Source organism: Thermobia domestica, chromosome 10, assembly GCF_964235325.1.
Source record: "Thermobia domestica chromosome 10, izTheDome1.hap1.1, whole genome shotgun sequence".
Taxonomy (NCBI): Eukaryota; Metazoa; Arthropoda; class Insecta; order Zygentoma; family Lepismatidae; genus Thermobia; species Thermobia domestica.
Window position 1 is genome coordinate 98,557,503 of NC_137463.1, and position 21,935 is coordinate 98,579,437.

Consider the following 21,935-nt stretch of genomic DNA (forward strand, 5'->3'; position numbering starts at 1 on the left):
ACACTCCAACGACTAATGCAGGAATACGAGCAATACGTTGCCTCGAAGTGTTGCCAATTACATTCACTTAGCGCTGGTTGCTAGCAGTGTGGCAAATCCCTGGAAAGAGAAATTGCGAATGTGTCTTTTTAAATTCTCCTCGTACATAGAACAATTTATATAAAGTCTTTAGAAGTTAAGAAAAAATAATTCTTAAGAAGAAATAATTGAAATGGTGGAATGAAGAAAGTGGGAGAAAATGGGAGAATCCCGAGAAAACCCACACACACGGTGTTTGTCCACCACAAAGTTCACTTGGCGCTGGCTGGTAGGGATGCGCACGAGTCGAGACATGTCTCGAATCTCGACTCGACTCGACTCGAATTCGAGTCGAGACACACTTTGTAAAATTCGAGACGAGTCGAGACAAACGTATTTCTCGACTCGAATTTTCGAGTCGAGACACGAGTCGAGTCGAGACAGCTCCTAAAAATCTCGACTCGACTCGAATGTCTCGAAAATCTTTCTATAACTTTTAATATTATTTTGAAGAAAGTACTCATTCAGAAACACTCGGCACGAGAATTTCGGAAACTGCAGGACTTGTCAGGTGTTCGAGGAGTGTTGTGGTGAGTGTCTTCAACAAGTGCCGAAACTATGGGGAAACGACGTCCAAACGTCGAGGGGTTGGGCGCCCCCACCTCATTACATTTGTCCGACGTCGTAGGCTGGGCAGACTGGTAAAACAGGTCAGGCAGCGAACTGCGTCGGAACCAACATCAGAGTTTAATTAATGCTGGGCGAAGTACAAGTGTGTCTGAACTAGTGTTGTAAAATTTCCGGAAATTTTGAACATGTTGGTAAAAAACTTTTTATTTCTTTCTCGAAAAATTGGAAAAATTGAAAAAATAAAAATATTTGTATTAGATTAATTGTACTAGTAATCATATCTTTTTCTTCAAACGCGTAAGTTCAAAAAAATCAATATTGCCAATATTAAAAAATAGCACTCGAAAATAAAACTATTCCAATCATTATCTATATATAAAAATATTAGATTTACGCGTATATGTTTGTCCCCACAGAAAAGTTTATATGTTTGTCTCCAGTCCTTTCGACAATGAGATCTTGAACCCACAAGTGCTCGAAACGTGCCGTTTTCATTGGTCGATTCCAAAATTTTGTGTAAATTGTCCAGTTCTAATTGAATATTTTAAAACAAAAACAACATGGCCATTAGTTCTTTATTACATTTTTAGGGGTACAGTGGAAGTAATGAATTTTTTGTAAAAGTAAAGCATCATACTCTATGAGTTATATATATATTCCAACATCGCATAGTTGTATATAGGGGTCGTATATCTCTCAGGGGTTTGTTTAATGGCCAAAGTATAATAAAACGAAGGATAACCATTTCTCCAGTCTAAGATGAATCTTCATTGTTTGGGGAGTTTTTCACAATGAACTCCGTATATCTCTGACATAATTAATTATGTGTGTAATTTATTTATTTATTACATAATGCATGCAAAAAGAAAGGAAACACTGGTCATATATGAATTAGAAATTCCAACTACAAGTGGGCTCAAATCTTGCAAACGGTGCGAAATATTGAAAAAAAAATAATCGAAAAAATTTCTCGTTTATGATACTCCTTGCCGATTTTTATGAAGGCGTACTTCACTTGTATCTGTAAAGGGACATGTACAGATATGAGGATTGACAAGGAAATTCATGCTCATATGTGAATGGTGCGCTGTGTAGAGAGCGCAGGTTCAGCTAGTTTAAAATTAATAGTCTGCACTTATTTCTATTATGCCATTTATTCGTGGATGTGCATTAATTACAGAACTTTTACAGTTACATACAAGCCAACCAACATGAAGTGCTTCTGTTGCAACAAATAGGTCTCTTGAATGAAACTGAGTTCTTAATATCCTCTTTGATCTAGTGAAATTTGTTAATTTTAACCAAATCACTTCTTAAAAGAAAGAGCAGTAGGCAAACTTCACTAATACTTATGCATTAAAACATATAATTACTATTATTTAATATTTTAATATAGACACTTATATAAACTTTATGTACAAAATCCTGTATGTAGAGGTCTGCGCGGATGCGGATATATATCTCTTTTCTGTGGATAGCGGATAAAATTGCGGATAATGTTTCCTACATTTTTTGTACCAAAAAAATTTCTGTGAATTTTCTGATAATGGTGGAAAGAGCATTAGAAACGTTCGTTTTGAATTAAAATTTTTAAAACCAGTTGAGAATACTAAAATAAAAAAAAATGTGTGTTTGAAGCTTGTGACTCAGTGACAGCAAAAGGACAAAAAATGACACGAGAGAGTTGTCCTTTTATTGCTGTTTTCATTATTTTTAGCAGCCGTTTTGTAGGTGAATGACATTGCTGACCTAAACAGAAAGAAACGACAGGCCCCATCGCTAATCCTCAAGTACCGCTATTTACTGTAAACAAGAAAAATAATTGCCGCCAAAGCCCCTCTGATAAAGCTGAAAATTTTCACACCATTCGCCTTGAAGAGGAAGAAATGTCTTCAAATAAAGTTTTTCTAGCCTGAGAGGTCAGGAATCAAAACCCTAATTTAAAAGACCGCATTCCCTTCCATAAACTGAAAACTGGTCAGCAGAATTATTTTAGCCTTTTGTGACAAACTGGAGAAGCGCGTAGGTCACCGAAATAGTAAACAAATCAAATCAAATGCTCATCTTTCTCTCTCCCTCTCTCTTAAAAAAAGGGAAAAAATCTTCTTCACTATTTCCTTTGAAGTACAGCAGATACTGAATGCACGTTTGCGATCCCACAGATTCTCTCTTCGGAGAGGTGCCACGGACCTCATTGAACATTCCGAGGGATTGGAGTTTTATAACAGCAATTGTTTTCTCTCTCTCTTTCTTCTTGTGTGTGTGTGTATATGTAGGTATGTTCTGTGCCTCTGGTGAAGAAAGAAAGAACAACCAATGCGTTGTTTCTCCTACCCTAAATGTGTTCAACAATGAGTGGGGGCTGCAAAGAAAAGCAGTAAATTTTAAACTTCCTCTATTGCCTCTTTCCGAAATTAACGGTATAGACTTCCTATTTGTATTCGAAGTTATTTTCACTTCTAGTTTCAGTAAAAGCTTGGTCGTGAAGCTTGAGTTGATTTTGAGTTTAACGTCCCGTTCAGCAGCGAGGCTATATGATACGTAGACCTACTGATTAACGTGGAATTCGAACCACATGAGCTCCCGCCGCGAATTGAACCCGAGTCTCCCACGCCAAAGGCGTGTACGCTAACCGCTTAGCCACGAAGGAGCTTGGTCGTGAAAGCATGCATTGTATTGCGTTGTTAGTTTCGTCACTTATTTTTTTAAAATTTAGTGCATTTACTGGTGGCAGTGTCAGTTCGGGATATGTGGATGTGTTTGCAGTCCTGTGATTAATTTTTATTTCTTAATAACGATTATTTCTATTTCGCCTTTGTGTTTAGAACAAATGCCCCTTTTTTATGAGTAATAATCAAGTTTAAGAACTTAGTGACGTGCTCTAAAATTAGTCGATTGAGGGGATATTACCTACGTGGCATTATTTTGGTCCAATATCTGCAATTGAAGATTTGGGTAAGTACATAAATCGTTCATTAATTTCTAATTTGTATCTGCACGGTGTATATTGCATTTTATTTATCGTAGTTGGTATTTGATCAGGAGGAAACTGATATAATATATTGTTTCGTTTGATTCAGAAAACTACGTGTATTATAGAATATGTAAGTTGTATATATTTGTTATCTCATTATCTGCGGATGCGAGTGCGGATAGAGATGTTGCGGATGCGGATAAAGATGCTGCGGATGCGATATTTTGTATCCGCGCAGACCTCTACCTGTATGTAAACAACACATGTTTTCTAGTGCGACAGATTATCTATTACAATCAAAATGAAAGTGAGTATTAATGTTTCTAACTTAATAACTCCTGAATCATCAGACCGACCTCGATAAAATTTTCAACATAGATGATGTTCGGAATGATTTTTATCATTTCACTTTGAAGGTGCAACTTGAGGGAAGGGGAGAGGGGAAAATGGCAGATATTAGTGTCGAATCCATAATTTTCGGGGTCGCTGAAATGAACAATGACACTTCCGATGCCGTTTAAATCATAATTTGGCCGCACAACTTGGAGGAGGGAGAAGATATATAAAATTATTGAAAATGATCGATATTAGTGTCGAATCCATGGTTTTCGGGGTAGCAGAGATGAACAGTGACTCTTCCGGCCGTTTAAATCCAAAAGAGAGAGAGACATGATCGAAAATGGCCGTCGAATCCATACTTTTCGGGGTCCCTGAGATGAACAGAAGATGCCGTTTAAATCCACAAATTCAGCCCCATTAGTACTCCTAAGGGCGAACAGGAACATGTAAAGGTAATTGAAAATTACCGACAGTAGTGTCTAATTTATAATTTTGGGGCTCTAAGTTCATTGGTGACAGTTTTGGTGCCCTTTATGTCTAAAATGAAACGTATTCTCCCCATGCAAGGTATTCGGCTAGTCTGTAATAATAATGAACGGAAGTTTCACATATTCAACCCTTTAAAATATTTGTCGCTGCTCAAATTTACTCACTTGTGCGGTATATGTGTATATGTGTAAATAAGTTCATTTCTTTTTTTAAGTTATTCGAAAAGCATACAAATAATAAAGAGAAATTAGGAAACTAAAAAGTAAAATTAAAACCAGTTGCTTTAAGTATTTATCCTGTTAGCAGAATACATTGTATATAGGCTGCAAACATGTTACAGCAAATAAGATTACTAGCATCAGACGAAGAAATAGTTTCTAAATTATATTTTTCGGTTTTAATATTTCACCTCGAAGATGCAACTTGAGGGAAAGGGAGGGGGAAATGACAGATATTAGTATCGAATCCATAATTTTCGCTGTCGCTGAAATGAACAATGACACTTCCGATGCCCTTTAAATCAAAATTCGTCCCCACAACTTGGAGGAGAGAGAAGATATATAAAAATTATTGAAAATGACCGATATTAGTGTCGAATCATAGTTTTCGGGGTCGCTGAGATGAACAGTGACACTTCCGGCCGTTTAAATCGAAATTCAGTCTCATTAGTACTCAAAGGGGGGATGGTGACATGTAAAGATAATTGAAAATTACGGATATTAATGTCGAATTCATAAGTTCATTGGTGACAGTTTTGTGCCCTTTGTGTCCAAATTGAAACGTATTATTCCCGTGCGAAGAACGGGTATTCTGCTAGTCTGTAATAATAACCAACGGAAGTTTCACATACTCAACCCTTTAATATATTTCTTGCTGCTCAAATTCACTCACTTGTGCGGTATATGTGTGTATGTGTAAATAAGATCCTCTCTCTTTTTGAGTTTTTCGAAAAATATACAAAGAATAAAGAGGGATTTTACCAGAAATCAGAAAACTAAAAAGTAGAATTGAAACCTGTTGCTTTAAGTACTTTTCCGTTAGCGAAATACATTGTATATACAGTAGGACGTTGATAATCCGAAGGTCGAAAATCTGAACCCGGTCCCTAGAAGCTTTTTACATTTTGTCTTAACGCTAGCGATAAACAAACAATAATGTGAAGTCAGTGTTTTTACAAAAATTCATTCATATGTAATTGTTTGTCATACATATTTTTATTTTTATTTTCTCTTAGGCCTATAAGTTTTAAGTGTGACTTACAAGATCAGTGTAATTTAGTGTACGAGCAGGTTCTTCAGAAACATTAAATGTAAGTAGCCTTTCGTACTGTATTGTAATTACTGTATGTACTGAATAACCACTGTATTGATAGAAGAACATACCGTATAGTATATGTAAGCCTAAATGGCATTTTTTTGTCATTTTAGAAAATGCGAACTATCTGTGGTCCCAATTAGTTCGGATTTTCGACTTCCTACTGTATATGCTGCAGACATGTTACAGCATTAAGATTACTAGCATCAGGCCAAAAAATAGTTTTAAACTATATTTTCCTGTTTTTGCTAATATTTCCGAACAATGTATTTTTTCTAATGGATTCAAAATTTCCGGAAATTTGGCATAGAACATATCTCTATAAAATATGTCTGATTTAACATATTAACTAAATACTAGTAAAAACAAAACACTTTTAATTTTGAAAGCATAATATAATAAAATATTCGAAAATTTCAATTTTACCCAAATTTTCCGGTTTTTTTTTTCAAGCTCGGGAGAACCGTCAAAAAATTGTTCTTTTAAACCCAAAATTTCTATTTTTTTCCCATGCCTTCACTACACTAGTCTGAACATACATTGCACCGAACACTCCTAACGATGGACGTCCGCAGTCGATGACCCATTCATGTGCGAATGTTAACACTACGACAACGGTAACTACGACTGAAATGAACACTTGACCATCGCCACTGGACCTTGGTACAGTGGCAGAGCGTTGCATTATCTAATTAATCCCGATAACTTCTTCATCATGACGATGGGAGGATGCGAATCCGTCCTATTCCAAGGGAACAGCTCCTTGACAATTGTACTGCGGGACGGAGACAAGCGGCCTGCAGCTTAATTATTATCTGGGGAACATTCACGTGAGCATCCATGTGTCTAGTGGAGCTCGAGCAAGGCACCATGACGGCCGAAGCGTATCGCACACTGCTTGCAGACTATGGACACCCCTTCATGATGATCATGTTTCCCAACGGTAGTAGGATTTTTCGACAAGATAATGCACCATGTTATAAGGCCAGGAATGTGATGGAATGGTTCTAGGAACAAAGGAGCGAGTTCCAAGTGATGTGCTGGTCCCCCGACTCGCCGGATATGACCCCAATCGAACGCATCTGGAATGTGATTGAACGTGACGTCACGGCGCATCGCCCCCTCCCCGGAATATACGGGAATTAGGTGACCTGTGTGTGCATATGTGGTGTAACCCTCTCCGGCGACCTACCAAGGATCATTGCGTCCATGCCAAGACACGTCGCCGTTGTTATCCGTTCCAAAGGTCGACATACTGATAATTAGGTAGGTAGTCATAATGGTCTGGCTGATGTGTGCGTATATTTTAAACCGCAATTTTTGTCTCGACTCGAACTTCGAGACGTCTCGACTCGAATTCGAGTCGAGTCGAGACAGAGACTGTCGAGTCGAGACGGAAACATATTTTCGAGTCGAGACTCGAGTCGAGACATTTTCTCGATACGAGTCGAGACAGGCTTAAATCTCGACTCGACTCGACTCGTGCGCATCCCTACTGGCTGGAGTCGAACCAGGGACCCCTTGCACCAGAGGTGAACACTCTACCATTGAGCTACCACGGTCCTTGACTATCACTTTCTGTTTCAATATTAATTGGGATAATATCTCGCCTTACAAACCAAACTCCATCACGTAAAGTACACGTGATACTGATACTTTTTATTTGATGTAGCCCATCACGTAAGAAGAATAATTTTACCTTAATTTATAAGAAAGAACTTGTAGCTACAATTAGATGGCCGATTACCTAACTGGAAGCACGTTGCTAATTTCAGTTTGAACTTTCAATATTTCTACTTGTTTGCTTTACAGGTACATTATTGCAAGCCTTCAGATCTTATGCTTTTCCCGTTTAATGTTTTCTTTTAACGTTTTATATGGATCACGTGTGTATATTACATATTAAATATCACTCAAATCTTCCCTTTTTTTCCCTGAAAAATCTTGCAACCTTATAATAGAGACAAACGTACTAATGCTGTTGATATTCTATTAGAAACGAACAAGTGAAATACGCCTAGTCGTAAAAAAAATCCCCTTCGTTGAATTTTTTCAGAACTTTACCTCCTGAGACCCGAGCATTTATTTGTCAAGAACTTTTGATGAAATTTTGTATATTAGGTAACAATAGACCCAATAGTAGGCCTACATATTTAAAAACCATTTTGTCATACTGCTTTCCTATTGATCGGTAATGGGTCGAATTGTATGCAGTACTTTGGGTCTCAAATTGTTATGTATTGCATACAATGCACAAGAAAAATTGTATATTTCCCTTCGTAATATAAGCATAAAATATGTAAATCATTAAACTTAAAATTTACTTCCCCATGTTTCATTTTCTGAGAAATTGTTCAATGAATGTACCTGGATCAGATGCGTCCATAACCTCAATTGGCTTCTTCCCACATTCAGCAGACAATAGAGCCACCTGTAGGTAAAAACAAAAACCAGCTGCCTTTCCTGCAGTAATTTCGACACTTCCCGAATACAATAACCGAGATTTGGGCATGTTCTTAAATATTCATAGCCATGACGGGCGTTCGAAAAACGTATTGTATGCAATACGCAGGGTCTCAGGAGGTTAATTGTATAATGTATTATTTTTCTGTCCAAGATTAACTTTTAATTTTTGTTTAAACAATATTTATTAGGCCTATGTCTAGCGTGTTAATTTAGAGGTTCTTGCATGACTTTGGAACAAAAAGCCTGCACATCATAATTTTTCACTCACTTGCATAGCATATCAATATTGTCAAATTTCATCCAGATCGTACGCGTTCGGTTTACCTTTATCTTATTTTCAAAATATGTAACCCATTACACAATATAATATTTTAAATGCTTATGTAGCGGCTTAATGTCTACCATCATGCTAAAGTTTGATCTCGATTGGATGAGTTTGAGTAAATTTATGCAATGTATATATCATTTTATTTTATATTTTTCAGAGAGAAATCAAATAATGAACGAATATAATAGAAAAATACGTATTATGAATTACTAGAAATAAAATTAATTCCTCAATCTCACTTGAAGTTGGGATGAAGCTGGTGAAATGTGAGTGGTGACAACCGATTATGGTTTGATGTGATCTTTGTGCGCAGTTCTCGCAGATTAGTGTGTTTATAATTCTGTTTCTGGGAGAGAATGGAATTTTCTTTGAACTGTTTTCATTAGGTTGTTTACCAGTTTGTAACTTTCACGCATTGCGTGCTAAGGTACTAACATATATTTTGATTGCGCATATGCGTAGACAACGTAAGTTAATAGCAGAGTTATTCAGTGCTGGCTCAATATCTTTATATCTAGAGCTCCCTTGTGGCTAAATGGTTAGCGTACGCACCTTTAGCATGGGAGACCAGAGATGGAGCTCATGTGGTTCGAATCTCGCGTTAAGGAAAACGTCTCATATAGCGTTGCTGCTGAAAGGGACGCTAAAACTGAAAATCAAATCAAATCAAACGATCTTCATGTAATGCCTCTAACGGAAAAGTTAGGAACTATTACTTTCCATAGTCACGTAAGATAAACCTTCCATTAAGTTCCTATCCCTTACAGAGTTGATATATTGTTTCGCAAAAGTTTTAAATGAATATAATACATCTTGTGAAATGTGCTCACACATTGAAATCATTCACTATTCTGAAATTAAGGAAGTTAAGACTTGCAGGAAATTTAATCAAGACTAGAAAGTAAATAGTAGGCGTAAAGGAAAAAGAAAACGTAAATACAGTATGCGGCAAAACAAACAGTACTGAAATTCGCGTATGGATGGCGCACAGATGCATCGTGATATGAGCTGTGAGCGCCACACGCGTGCTCAGTCGTGTGTGGACTAGCGTAGTGTGCAATTGGCGCAAAGATAATGTTACAACAGAGGAGAAGGTGTTCATTCACAAGCACTATTTCCGCTCATACGGTGTGGATCAGCATCAATCTCTCGGGACACGGGAAATCAAGGGATGTCCAAGCTCTCGTGGGCAAAAGGACAAGTGACTCAGTTGCAATGTGGGCGGTAGCCCCTTCTTGCTGCATCGTTATTGTAACGACAGATTTTTGGTGCAGCAAAAACCGCGCAAATGATGCAAGAATTGATCAAATCAACTGTCGATCGATGTAGCGATCGAGGTACACAGAGCTTTCATCACTGAACCATATGTTACTGATGAAGACTTCATGTTCATATGCCATAGCTCCAGAGCAATACAGTAGACGTGAGCGCTCATCTCCTCCAGTGAGATGCTGATCCACACCGTATGAGCGGAAATAGTGCTTGTGAATGAACACCTTTTCCTCTGTTGTAAGTAACATTATCTTTGCGCCAATTGCACACTACGGTAGTCCACACACGACTGAGCACGCGTGTGGCGCTCACAGCTCATACCACGTTGCATCTGTGCGCCATCCATACGCGAATTTCAGTACTGTTTATTTTGCCGCATACTGTATAATGCTTTTATAAAACACACTAAAATGGATATATATATCATTGGTGTTTTCGTGATCTGGAAACAAACTGCTGGAGTGACGCACAAAAGAGGCAATCTGGGAATAGAAATAGGTGTCCGGAAATACGTCGTTTCAGAGGCTACCGAAAGTTTGTCACAATGGGGGAAAAATGGCTAACTCAAGAATGAAATGTCGGAGTTAAGTCCTGCAGAAAGGCAATATGCATTATTTGTACCCGAGATTGTTGTAGAAATGAATTGAAAGCAGAGGCGGCCAGGGGCGCCGATTTTTCTGTAACTTGGAGGGGGGCATTCATAAAAAATACATATAACAATAAAAATACATATAAAAATTCATATTCCTAAAAATACATGGGGGCCCACATAAGCTTTGGGTGGGGAGGCCCCCTGCTTCCTCAGGATAGGTGCTCTTGGAGACGGCCCAAGGGTAACAGCAAAAAAAAAAAAAAAGATAATTCGTACATCTGAAAAAGAAATGTGACGATAACTAATTAATTGTACAAAATAAAGTTATTTCGGGTAGAAAGCTGTCCCATTCCTGAACCAAATGAGGAGAAAACATAGATCTGCAAAATCAAAAGCTATGGATTGTATGGGAACTATGACCGTGGAAAGCATTGATAGGGATGGTGACAAATCAGGAAAGATACAATCTGAGGTTAAGAATTTACGAACCGAATATGCGACAGTAAAGCAATTACACGTAAGAATCACCGGCGATAATCCCAGGGTGGATGAGGGGGACATGTCCCCTCTAATCTTGGAACTGGGAGGACTGTCCAGCCCAATACTCCGATTTGAAATGTTTTTTTTTTTTGGAAAAAACATAAAACAAAACATTATTCGTCACTTGGCATAAGTGCCAAATATAATTTGCAAACCTTTTCTCATATTAAACGATAAATACCAATGCAAATTCTCTCAGGTAGTAACTAGTTATTTCTGATATGCTCGAAAAGCGATGTCTTGGCGCTAAATTAACACACAAGTAACACGCTAAAGTGGTAGTCAATTTGTGTTATTTCAACACCTCATTTTTTGCTGTGTACAGAGGTATGACACTGAGAATCGGGTATACAGCTCTGCACTAGCATTAACAAAAAATGACATGTGAGTCAGTCAATTTCACACAGATTTTGTACTCTTTGTAGATGGTAGGGATGCAACTGCTGTTCATGCATCACTGTGTGCCACACCTATCTCTTGTGCTATGGTCCTCGTGCTTGTCGAAGACTTTCTTCACACGATTGTGACAGTTCTTTTAACCTCATTTGTAATTTGGAGAAGATATGTGTTTGTTCCGTAGCAGTTTTGTGTTGTAAACCACCGCTAATTGTTTTATTCTACACACGAGCGCTGGTGAACGATTATTAGTGAGTGAGACTCCGGTGTGTTAGGACGTGGAAACGCCTGTCAGCTACGTGAAGTTATTGGCATGTTGTTATTTTATTTTAAGTGTCAGTATTATGTTGTGCTCTTCCAGTATTGAAATCAGCAGGACAATTAAATCAGCAGATAAGTACTAAGCTCTTATTTTTATTTTGAGATAGCTTGATTGGCTTAAATACATTCCCTTTTCAACTGATTGATCTCCATAAGTGAATAGCGAAAAATGGTGCCGAAACCCGGGAAGGTTATTTCTGGATTAGAAAAACATACCTTTAAAGAGGAAGAATCGAGGGAACATTCACAAACATTCATATATAAACTTCAAAAGTCATATACTGTGTATTGCTATCGACTGCACGACATTTCACATTTAAAGAAAGAAAGAAAAAAAGAACTGCTTGTAACAATTACCTCTATTGTTGAGCTCGCAGTTGAAAAGAAAGAAAGCCGATCTTGCTACTGTATTTTAAGAAGCAGGAAAGAGTATACAAGTCAAGTTAAAAATATTTTTATTAGACAAAATATATTATAATATTGAGATATTTCTATAATCCTTACTAGTGGAACTTTTTGAGCTTAATAATTGACTGTATTTTATTGTCAGAACTAAAACATTTTAATTAGAAACAGTAAACCTTAATCTCAAGTTACATTTCGAACCTTGTTTTTTTATATACGAGCTCAGGTCTATTAACACGCATTTATAATAATCTTAGCCAACTAGTCTGTTATTTCATTCAGTGCATATTAACTCATTATTGTGTTTTAATGATATTTATGCAGATATATACATATCTATAGTGTAAAGAGAATAAATTTATATATGCTTTAAATCTTGTATGCCGGTTCTCACGAGATCAAAGAAAATGGAAGCAGAAAACATTCAGAAGTTATTGACTGGACTGAAACAGCAAATGGAGAACATGTCCCTTGAAATGAAAGAGCAACAAGAGAAGACACGAGAAGAAATGAAAGAAGAACAAAAGAAGATACAAGAACAAATACAAAAGCAACAAGAAGAAATAAGAGAACAAGAGAAAATACGAGAACAAATGAAAGAGCAACAAGAGAAGACACGAGAAGAAATGAAAGAACAAAAGAAGATACAGGAACAAATAAAAAGCAACAAGAAGAAATAAGAGAAGAACAATAGAAGATACGAGAACAAATGAAGGAACAACGAGAAGAAGTACAAAATGGAATACATGAGTTGCAAGAAGAGCTAAAGAGAGAGGCGAATAGACAACGTGAAGATATAAAACAAGAAATCGATGAACGATTTGACGTAATAAGGGATGAGATGAAACAATTAAGCGATAAAATTGGAGACGTGCAAGAGAAGCAAGGTCAGCTACATGAAGGATTAGGTGCAGTTAAAGCGCAATGCTATAACGCTAATTTGAGGTTGACTGGAGAAATATTAGCGGTCAAAGAAGAAGTAGGATATGTGAAACGTGAACTGCAAGTAGATTGTCAACAGATGAATAGTTCCACATTGGAGCAAGTTTCATATCATCAAGAACAAACGGAGCACGTATGGCCGCATTGCAGAAAGGATTACAGGACCTAGAAAGTAAACAAAACACTATTGAAAAGGATCTTCGTCTATTGCAAGAAACTTCTGAAGAAAATGCTCGGGAAATCTGAACAGAAGCTGAATTGCAAATTCAGAAACTGAGGACTGATATTCGAACAGTAAGATCTCATATTGAAGAGCATCCGGAACAACTCGCAAGATTTGATTGCAGAAAGATGAAACAACCAGCGTTGGACTTACCAATAACTTCCATGCCTAAGTTACGAGAAAAAAGAAAACTGATTTATTCCGTTACCAGTACATCTGAAGATGATAGTAATGTTGACCGGCGGAAGGTGAGTGACGAAGAATTATTTTTAAGATCACATCACAGGCAGCGAAAGCATAACCGTCGCCCAATTAGAACGTATAATTTGGGAGATTTGAGACATTTTGTCCGTTATGATGGCTACGTCGGCTCAATGTCCGCTCAAAGATTTATCCAAAGATTCGAAGCCCAAGCTCGTATCCAAGGCATTCCGGAAGAAGAATTTTTGAAGTACCATTGTTGCTAGATGGAAGTCCACTTCATTGGTTTGAATTGGAACAAGGTAACTTCTACTCCTATTACGGTTTTGTTTCTGCATTTTTGCGTCAGTTCCATAGTGAGACGGCAACTGCACAGCAACTTGAAGCCATCCGCAATAGACTATTTAACCCGAAACTAGATAAGTCAGTTGTTGACTTCTGTATAGAGAAATTTAAACAAATGAAAGAACTTCAACCCGGTTTAAGTGATCCATTTCTGTTAGCAGATTTACGAAGACTCCTACCCTATGAATATCAGAAAGCAGTACTCGGAATTCCTTTCCACACGATGAATGACTGTCTGTGCAATTCGTAACATTGAAAGTTTCAATATTAATCCACCTAAGTCTACAGGATGGAACAGAGACTCACGTATGACACAAGAAGTAGGTCGACAGCAAGAAAATACCAGCCATGGACAACGACAAAATTATTGGGTTCGTAATGTAAATACATCTCAACAAACAGATCCAGATCCCACATCAGGAGAAAGTTTACGGCGTTTTCAAGACTCCAGGAACGATGACTTTCGAGGAGAAGTTACGTCCCAAAGAGGCCGACGTCAGAGAAATAGAAGAGAGCGATGGTATAGAAAACGTAAGAACCAGTGGAGGAACTTTAACGCATACCACAACGAGAATCAGCGAGAGCCTGAAGCTGGTCAATGGGCACGGAATAACGAGGATGAAGAAGTGCGACATGCCTATCGTGCCCCTCAAGAGTTCACACAAGCGACAAGCGAAACTAGAGATGATCCATCTCTCACAAGAGAGAGACGCAATAGACCCTCACCAAGTCCAAACAGAGTGACATACCAGACAAACCCTCGTTCGGGAAACTAGAGGACTGCGTCCTCAGGGATCAGATACACGCAGATGAAGACAGAAATGAACCAAAGTATTGTTTCAACATACATTATTGTGGTCTTATCAATGAAGTTATCGCTGATGAATCAGATACATGGATTAATTGTGAAATAAACGACCCGACCACCATAAAGTTTTTGAAGACTCATCTTACTTCATTTATCAATGTAGATGTAAATAATTTACGCCTTAAAGCTATGTTGGATACAGGTGCAGATACATCGTTGCTCAGTTATGAAATTTGGATGAAACTAACGAAGGGTATTTATGCCGCAAGCTTGGAACAGTGTAGTCATCTTAATCTGATGTATTTTACTGGTTCGAAGAAGAGGAAGATTCGTGGAAGGACAGAAATACCAGCGAAGATAGGAGAAATCGAAGTATGAGTACCAGTCATTGTGTTGGAGGTAATCAATGAAGACTTGTTACTGGGCATGGATTTCTTGACCCAGATGAGTGCCATATTGAATCTACGTGAAGGTACTGTGCAGTTATCTAACCAAAATGTTAAAGTATTGATAGATTTATTAAATAAACATTCCCTCAATTCTATCGATGAAAGTGATGAAGACACCAAGATTCATCAAATTGAATGCGTCTATTCCCAAGAGAAGCAGAGAGTGGATACAAGAAGTAGGCACAATACAGCTTCGTGTAAAAATCTGATGCCAGGTCCAAGATTTAGACTTGATTCCATGACGGGTGGTACAACTCAGTCCATGTCAACGGCAAAGGATTGCGTGGTCACTGATGATCAATTACAACAAGCGGTAAACGGTGCAACTAAACTCTCCGTAGATGAGAAGCAGTCACTTTTGAGGCTACTGAAAGAGTACAGAGATGTATTTTCACAAATTCCTAGTAGATGTAATAATTTTAAGTATGACCTACAAGTTAAATCCAACCAACCAATAATAAGGAAACAATATCCAATACCACTCGCATACCGTGAAGAAATTAATAAGCAGATACAAGAAATGTATAAACACGGAGTTATTGAATACTCAATTTCCGAACATCATAGTCCAATCTTGGCAGTGCCAAAGCGCAACGGAAAGTTACGAATTTGTGTCGACTACAGGTCATTGAATCCGTTTATTGAACTACAAGTAAAGTCGGAACGAATCACAGATCTACTAACCTTATTCAGTGGCAAGAAATATGTGACAGGTCTCGATCTCACTCAGTCCTACTGACAAGTTCCCATTACTGAATCTTCAAAACCCTTTACTTCATTTTCTTTTAATGGACAGTTATTCCAATTTACAGTCGTCCCCTATGGGATAAAAAATGGCTCAACTGCACTAAACGCTTGCCTACAGGTTGATCCTGAGGCCTGAGGAATCTAGGTCCTGAGCTAAAGGCGAAAATCATTAATTACGTTGATGACCTGTGCGTAATAGAAGCAACTTTTAGCGAACATTTACAAACTTTACCACAAATATTTGAGAAACTAAGAGATGCCGGAATGACTCTAAATGTGGAAAAGTGTGAATTTTGTCGAGAAAATTTTAAGTTCTTAGGAAACTTAATAACACGAGATGGGATCAAGAAAGACCCAAGCTCAGTAGAAGCCATATCAAAATTCGTTGCACCTAATAACGTAAAAGAGGTACAAAGATTCTTGGGATTAGTGAACTTGCATTCTAAGCATTGGGAAAATTTTGCAGTAAAAGCGAAACCCCTATATGATTTACTTTAAAAAGGAAAAAAGTGCTGTTGGACACCAGACTGCCAAGTTAGTTTCCACCAGTTAAAGGAAGATTTGCCTAAAGATGCTATTCTTTCCCATCCTCGTCTGGATCAAACATTTTATGTGCAATGCGACGGAAGCAAAATTGGTCTGGGAAGTGTCTTATATCAAATGGAGAATGGTGAGCGCCGAATAATCGAATACTGCAGTCGTACTTTAGCACCTCATGAGAAAAATTATTCTATTTCAGAGATAGAATGCCTTGCTGTAGTAATGTCTATACGAAAATGGAAACAATATTTAACAGGAGTGAAATTCGTCGTAGTTGTGGACCATAAAAATTTGATATGGCTGAAGAAAGTCAGAAGCTGGAACGCACGTTTGCATCGTTGGGCAATAGAACTACAAGCATATGATTTCGAAATCCAGTATTGCAAAGGGCGCGAAAACAATGCCGCAGATTCTTTATCGAGATCTTACGTCACGATGGAGGATAACACGATTAGAGTTAACCTAATTAAAAGTATCAACGGAGAGAAAGACTCAGAACTCCAGAAGAATTGCGTATTGACCGTGAAGAATTTATTCGGGCTCAACGTAATGATCCAGAATACTCTCCTATTATCAAACATCTGCAAGGAACTCAGGAAGATTGCTTTGAGTCTGGGAGATCATGGAAGAAATATTACAAGATCGAAAAAGATATGTTGATGATTCAAGACTTTCATATTGATAATAGGTGGAAAGTTTGTGTGCCATCCTCATATATTGAGTTGATATTGCGTCGGTGCCAATGGTTTTGGTCATTTCGGTTATACGAAAACACTTGTCATAATTTTACAGTCGTTTCACAGGAAAGGAATGAAGAAACAGTTGAAGAACTTCCTCAGGGACTGTCAGTTATGCGCTATAACGAAAGGAGACAGGCATCCACATCAGAAATTACTTCTAAATACTGAACCTGAAAAGCCTAGACAAATGTTATTCGTCGACCTGATGGGGCCATATTGGCCAGGGAAAAACAAAGAAAAGTATGTTTTTACAACCCTTGATGCATATACTAGGTTTCTGAAAGTGTATACTTTAAAGACATCAACATCCCAAGCAGTCCTGAAATGCATTGAACTATATATCCAACATCTTGGAAAACCAGAAATTATCATCTCGGATAATGGTCCACAGTTTCTGAGCAAGATATACATAAGAAGGCTAAACGAACTAGGTATCGAAGCGCATTATATAACGAAGTATCATTCTCAAAGCAATCTTGTAGAACGGATGCATTCAGAAATTGTACGATTAATCCGTTTATATTGCCACCAAGATCATCGTACCTGGAATATATATATTCACAAAATTCAGGATTTCCTAAATCACACTATTTCAGAATCTCTGGGAATGACCGGCAGAACTGTTTCTGAATTTGAAACCATCTAACCCCATTGCTAAAGAGCTAAAAATGGATTCTCAAGATGCAACAAATACTCCGGATTGGGATGATAAATTAACCATGGCTCACCTAAAACAAGTACAGATAGCTCATAAAAGAAATAGAAGATATACTGAGAGACAGGTTCAACGACACATGATTGAAGAACATGATCTCGTTTTCCATGAAACAACATAATTTGAGCAGTGCAATTGAAAATAAGGTTGCTAAGTTTTGTATTTTGTATAAAGGACCATTATTCTGTATCAAGAAAATCAACCAAAAAGTAGTGGAACTGGTAGATCTAAAGACAGGAAGATATGTTGGCTTATGTAATGTTGACAACCTGAAACGATGGAATCCAACTACACAAACCAGACACCAATGGTTGAAGTTGGTACGAAGATATGTGAATGATGAAGTGTGGGCTAAAATAATACAGAATCATCGAGTTCAATATTAGTTTCACAAGATATTCAGTATAGCCGTTATGATGTGTTATCTTGATTCAAGTATTGTTACGTTATCGTATATTCATACAAACATTTTATCATAAACTATGTGGATAATAATTATATCATATTCTAACTTAAAAGAATGTTACGTATAAAGGAATTAATGCTAAGTGACTGAAATAGTTACATTTTTTCTTTACTTTTAATAAGAAGTTTATTGACTCATTTCATATGTCGGTTGTATGTGTAACGGTCATAATATATTGTTTCTTTTGTAGTTTATAATGTAATGTCTACCAGAGTTGATTTACTAGCATATTTGTTTAACTTTCACATGCCAGAGTTCTCGAATATGACTCAATTTTACAAATGTGAGCATATCCGGTCCCACGTTCGGACGCCAAGTAGTTGTGACAGTTCTTTTAACCTCATTTGTAATTTGGAGAAGATATGTGTTTGTTCCGTAGCAGTTTTGTGTTGTAAACCACCGCTAATTGTTTTATTCTACACACGAGCGCTGGTGAACGATTATTAGTGAGGGAGACTCCGGTGTGTTAGGACGTGAAAACGCCTGTCAGCTACGTGAAGTTATTGGCATGTTGTTATTTTATTTTAAGTGTCAGTATTATGTTGTGCTCTTCCAGTATTGAAATCAGCAGGACAATTAAATCAGCAGATAAGTACTAAGCTCTTATTTTTATTTTGAGATAGCTTGATTGGCTTAAATACATTCCCTTTTCAACTGATTGATCTCCATAAGTGAATAGTGAAACGATCAAACATAGCTTCTTCGAAGGTGGGAGTTCTAGTAGTTCGTCGTCCCTCTTGGTCGTGAAGTTGTGGTCGCAAATGTAAACGCTGGAACAGGTATGCAAACGTACATTGCTTCGGGTGTCTTCTTTGTGTAAATCTTTCTGATATAACCTAGCGCTTCATGCTTGTTTCCATAAGAAAACACGATATCTACAAGTTCGTCAATCCCAAACTCCATCCCACTGCTAAACTACTTACTGTCACACAAACAACACACGCAGTGACTGCGCTACACCAATTTATTAGCACTAATCAGACGACTACAAATGACCCTTCGCAACTACATGAAACGAAACACCTCACAGGCAAGTGATAGTTGATTCGGCAAGCAAGTGACCTCTACAAACTGTACTACTATAGCAGAAACGACATGATTATATTTTTTCTATCATTAGTTCCGACTGGCAATCCACCTACCGGCTGTTTCCTGGGATTCCGTGTGTTTGCCTTGTTTCAAACAGGAAACGTGTCCACTACCATGGAATGGAACTGTCTTACACATCTCTGGCTTGGAAACTCATTGAGGCGAGAAACGTCTCATGCAAATCGTGACGAGTCTATAAGGAAACCAGTTGAGAATGCTCCAGGAGCATTGCCAGAACGAACTTAAAAGGAATAGAGAGATGGAGCGGGAAGGATAACTGTTATTTTTCCTAGATATAAAAGTATTTTTTTATTCGCATCTTGATCTGTTTCTCGCAGAAGTTCGCAAAATATCATCTCTCTATGACTTACAGTTCCCGACATATGGCTCCTTAAATCTCCCGAAATTCGAACTTTTTGGCCAATATCTGAGGAACTGTGGCCAGTTGTCCAGTAGTCAGTTGATCCAGTAGCCACCGGTTACTATTTGGTACCAAAATATTTACCATCTTCTTAGGTATTGATCAACACCAATATCATCTCTCTATATCTATCTTATGGTTTCCGAGATATGACTCCTTAAATATTTGAAAATCAGTCATTTTCGGCCAATATCACGAGAACCGTAGGTCATAGATGATATTGATGCTAATCAATGCCTAATTGGATAGTAAATATTTTGGTACCGATATTAATTGGTGGCGACTGGCCAAACTAGTAGCCAGTTGTGAAGTGGCCACCGGTTATTGTTTGGTACCTAAATATTTACCATTCTCTTACGTATTGATCAACATGAATACCATCTCTCTATGACTTACGGTTTCCGAGATATGGCTACTTAAATCTCTGAAAATGGACCATTTTTTGACCAATATCTCGGGAACTATAAGTGACGCGAAAAATTTAATCACTTTCTCACATAGTTTTAGATGCTCTATCTAATGCAGGGTTCGAAATTGAAAAAATCGCAAATAACAGACAGACAGACACACAGACATAGAGAATTCAGTAACGAACCTGTTAAGTTCGTTGACCAGATATACTAATATCAAAGACAAGACTAGTTTTCCTACAATATCTACAAAACGAGATGAGAAAAATCATACTTTTGGTCTCTTGGGAAAAGTACAAACCCTTCATGCGCTTTTTTTTTTTTGACCAGATGAGATTCCGAGATTTTATTTTCAGTTATTTTGTATTCCCTTTACTTATCTGCAGGCCGTACTGGGACACGAAACATTTCCCACACTTCCTCTTGATTCGTCCGGAAACTCAGTAGTATAACTAAGTCAATGTATAGTAGTGTAACTTATGTTTAGATGTAAATATATGGGAATAGGTGGAAAATGGCTTTAACTTGGAAGATCTTATTTCCTCTTTTTATTATTAGTTTTTTATCTTTAAAGTTTTATATCTATATATTAAAATGCTAGGTTTAAATGTTTATGGAGGTTAATATGTTTGTGGACAATCCTTTTGACAATGATATTTCGGAAACCACAAGCTCTAGAAAGATGCCGTTTTCATTGATCGATTGAAAATTTTGTGCAGATTGTTCAGATTATTTTTATATATATATATCCCCCTACCCTCCTCATTATCTCGGAAATGTTACTGTTTATCTCAGTAATCCCGTTAACTGTGAATTCGATACTGATATCGGTCCTTTTCGATCTTTTTTAAATGTCTTCTCCCTGTATCTCCCTTAAGTTGCACTGGCAAACTAATATGACAAAAACCATCTCAGGTTCGAACTTCATCTAGGTTGAAAATTTGATCGAGATCGGTCCGGTAGTTCAAAAGTTGTTTTAATTATTTTATATACCTCCCCCTCCCAGCCCTTTCCACTAAGTTCTATCGTCAAGGTGAAATGATTAAAAAAATCTCAGGCCCAAACATCATCTAGGTAAAAAAAAAAAAAAAATTGATCGAGATTGATCGTCTGGTCAAGAGTTATTATGTTATTCATAGTCACTAATGTGTTCACAAAAGCATCCTTATTGTTATGGCATAATCTATTTCTAAATTTCGTCATTTAAGGTCAGTGATGTGAGTAATGTAGTTACTATAATTCAAATTACCTTTAAATACTGTACTTCTCGAAACAACTCATGCAATATGAATCCGTGACTAAAATTTTATATTTATTATATAATTTACTACTTATTCAACTACATTATTTATTACAGGTCTTTTCAGCAGAGCTATCTCTATGAGTGGAACTGCATTCTGTCCCTGGGCATATATGCACAGTGGAAGAGAGAAAACGTTTGCTTTAGGAGCAAATCTTGGATGCCCAACGGATAATTCCAGAATACTTATTGATTGCCTTAAACAGCGACCTGGAACCCACATTGCGAATGAAGTTAAAACATTTCTTGTAAGTGCATTCAGAAATAAATGAAGTTGTCGATTGTTTATTTTAGTATAATCAAACGAACGCTTAGGGATTTTTATAACCTAAAAACGAGAGAAAATGATTTAGGTAGTAAGAGTATTGAAAAAAGAATCATAAAATTAATCAAAGCAAAAGTTAAAATGTCATAGTAATTTTAAACTATAGTATTTGTAATTGACAATATTTTTC

At 37.3% G+C, this 21,935-nt stretch overlaps 1 protein-coding gene across 1 annotated transcript in view; it reads left to right on the forward strand.

The window, feature by feature from the left end:
* The window catches only part of LOC145661565 (venom carboxylesterase-6-like), a 143,338-nt gene that overhangs the window by 72,022 nt on the left and 49,381 nt on the right, over positions 1 to 21,935 (forward strand). Inside the window, exon 5 of the mRNA XM_081726883.1 lies at positions 21,538 to 21,728. Within this exon, the coding sequence (XP_081583009.1) occupies positions 21,538 to 21,728 (191 nt within the window). The remainder of the gene's footprint in view (positions 1 to 21,537; positions 21,729 to 21,935) is intronic.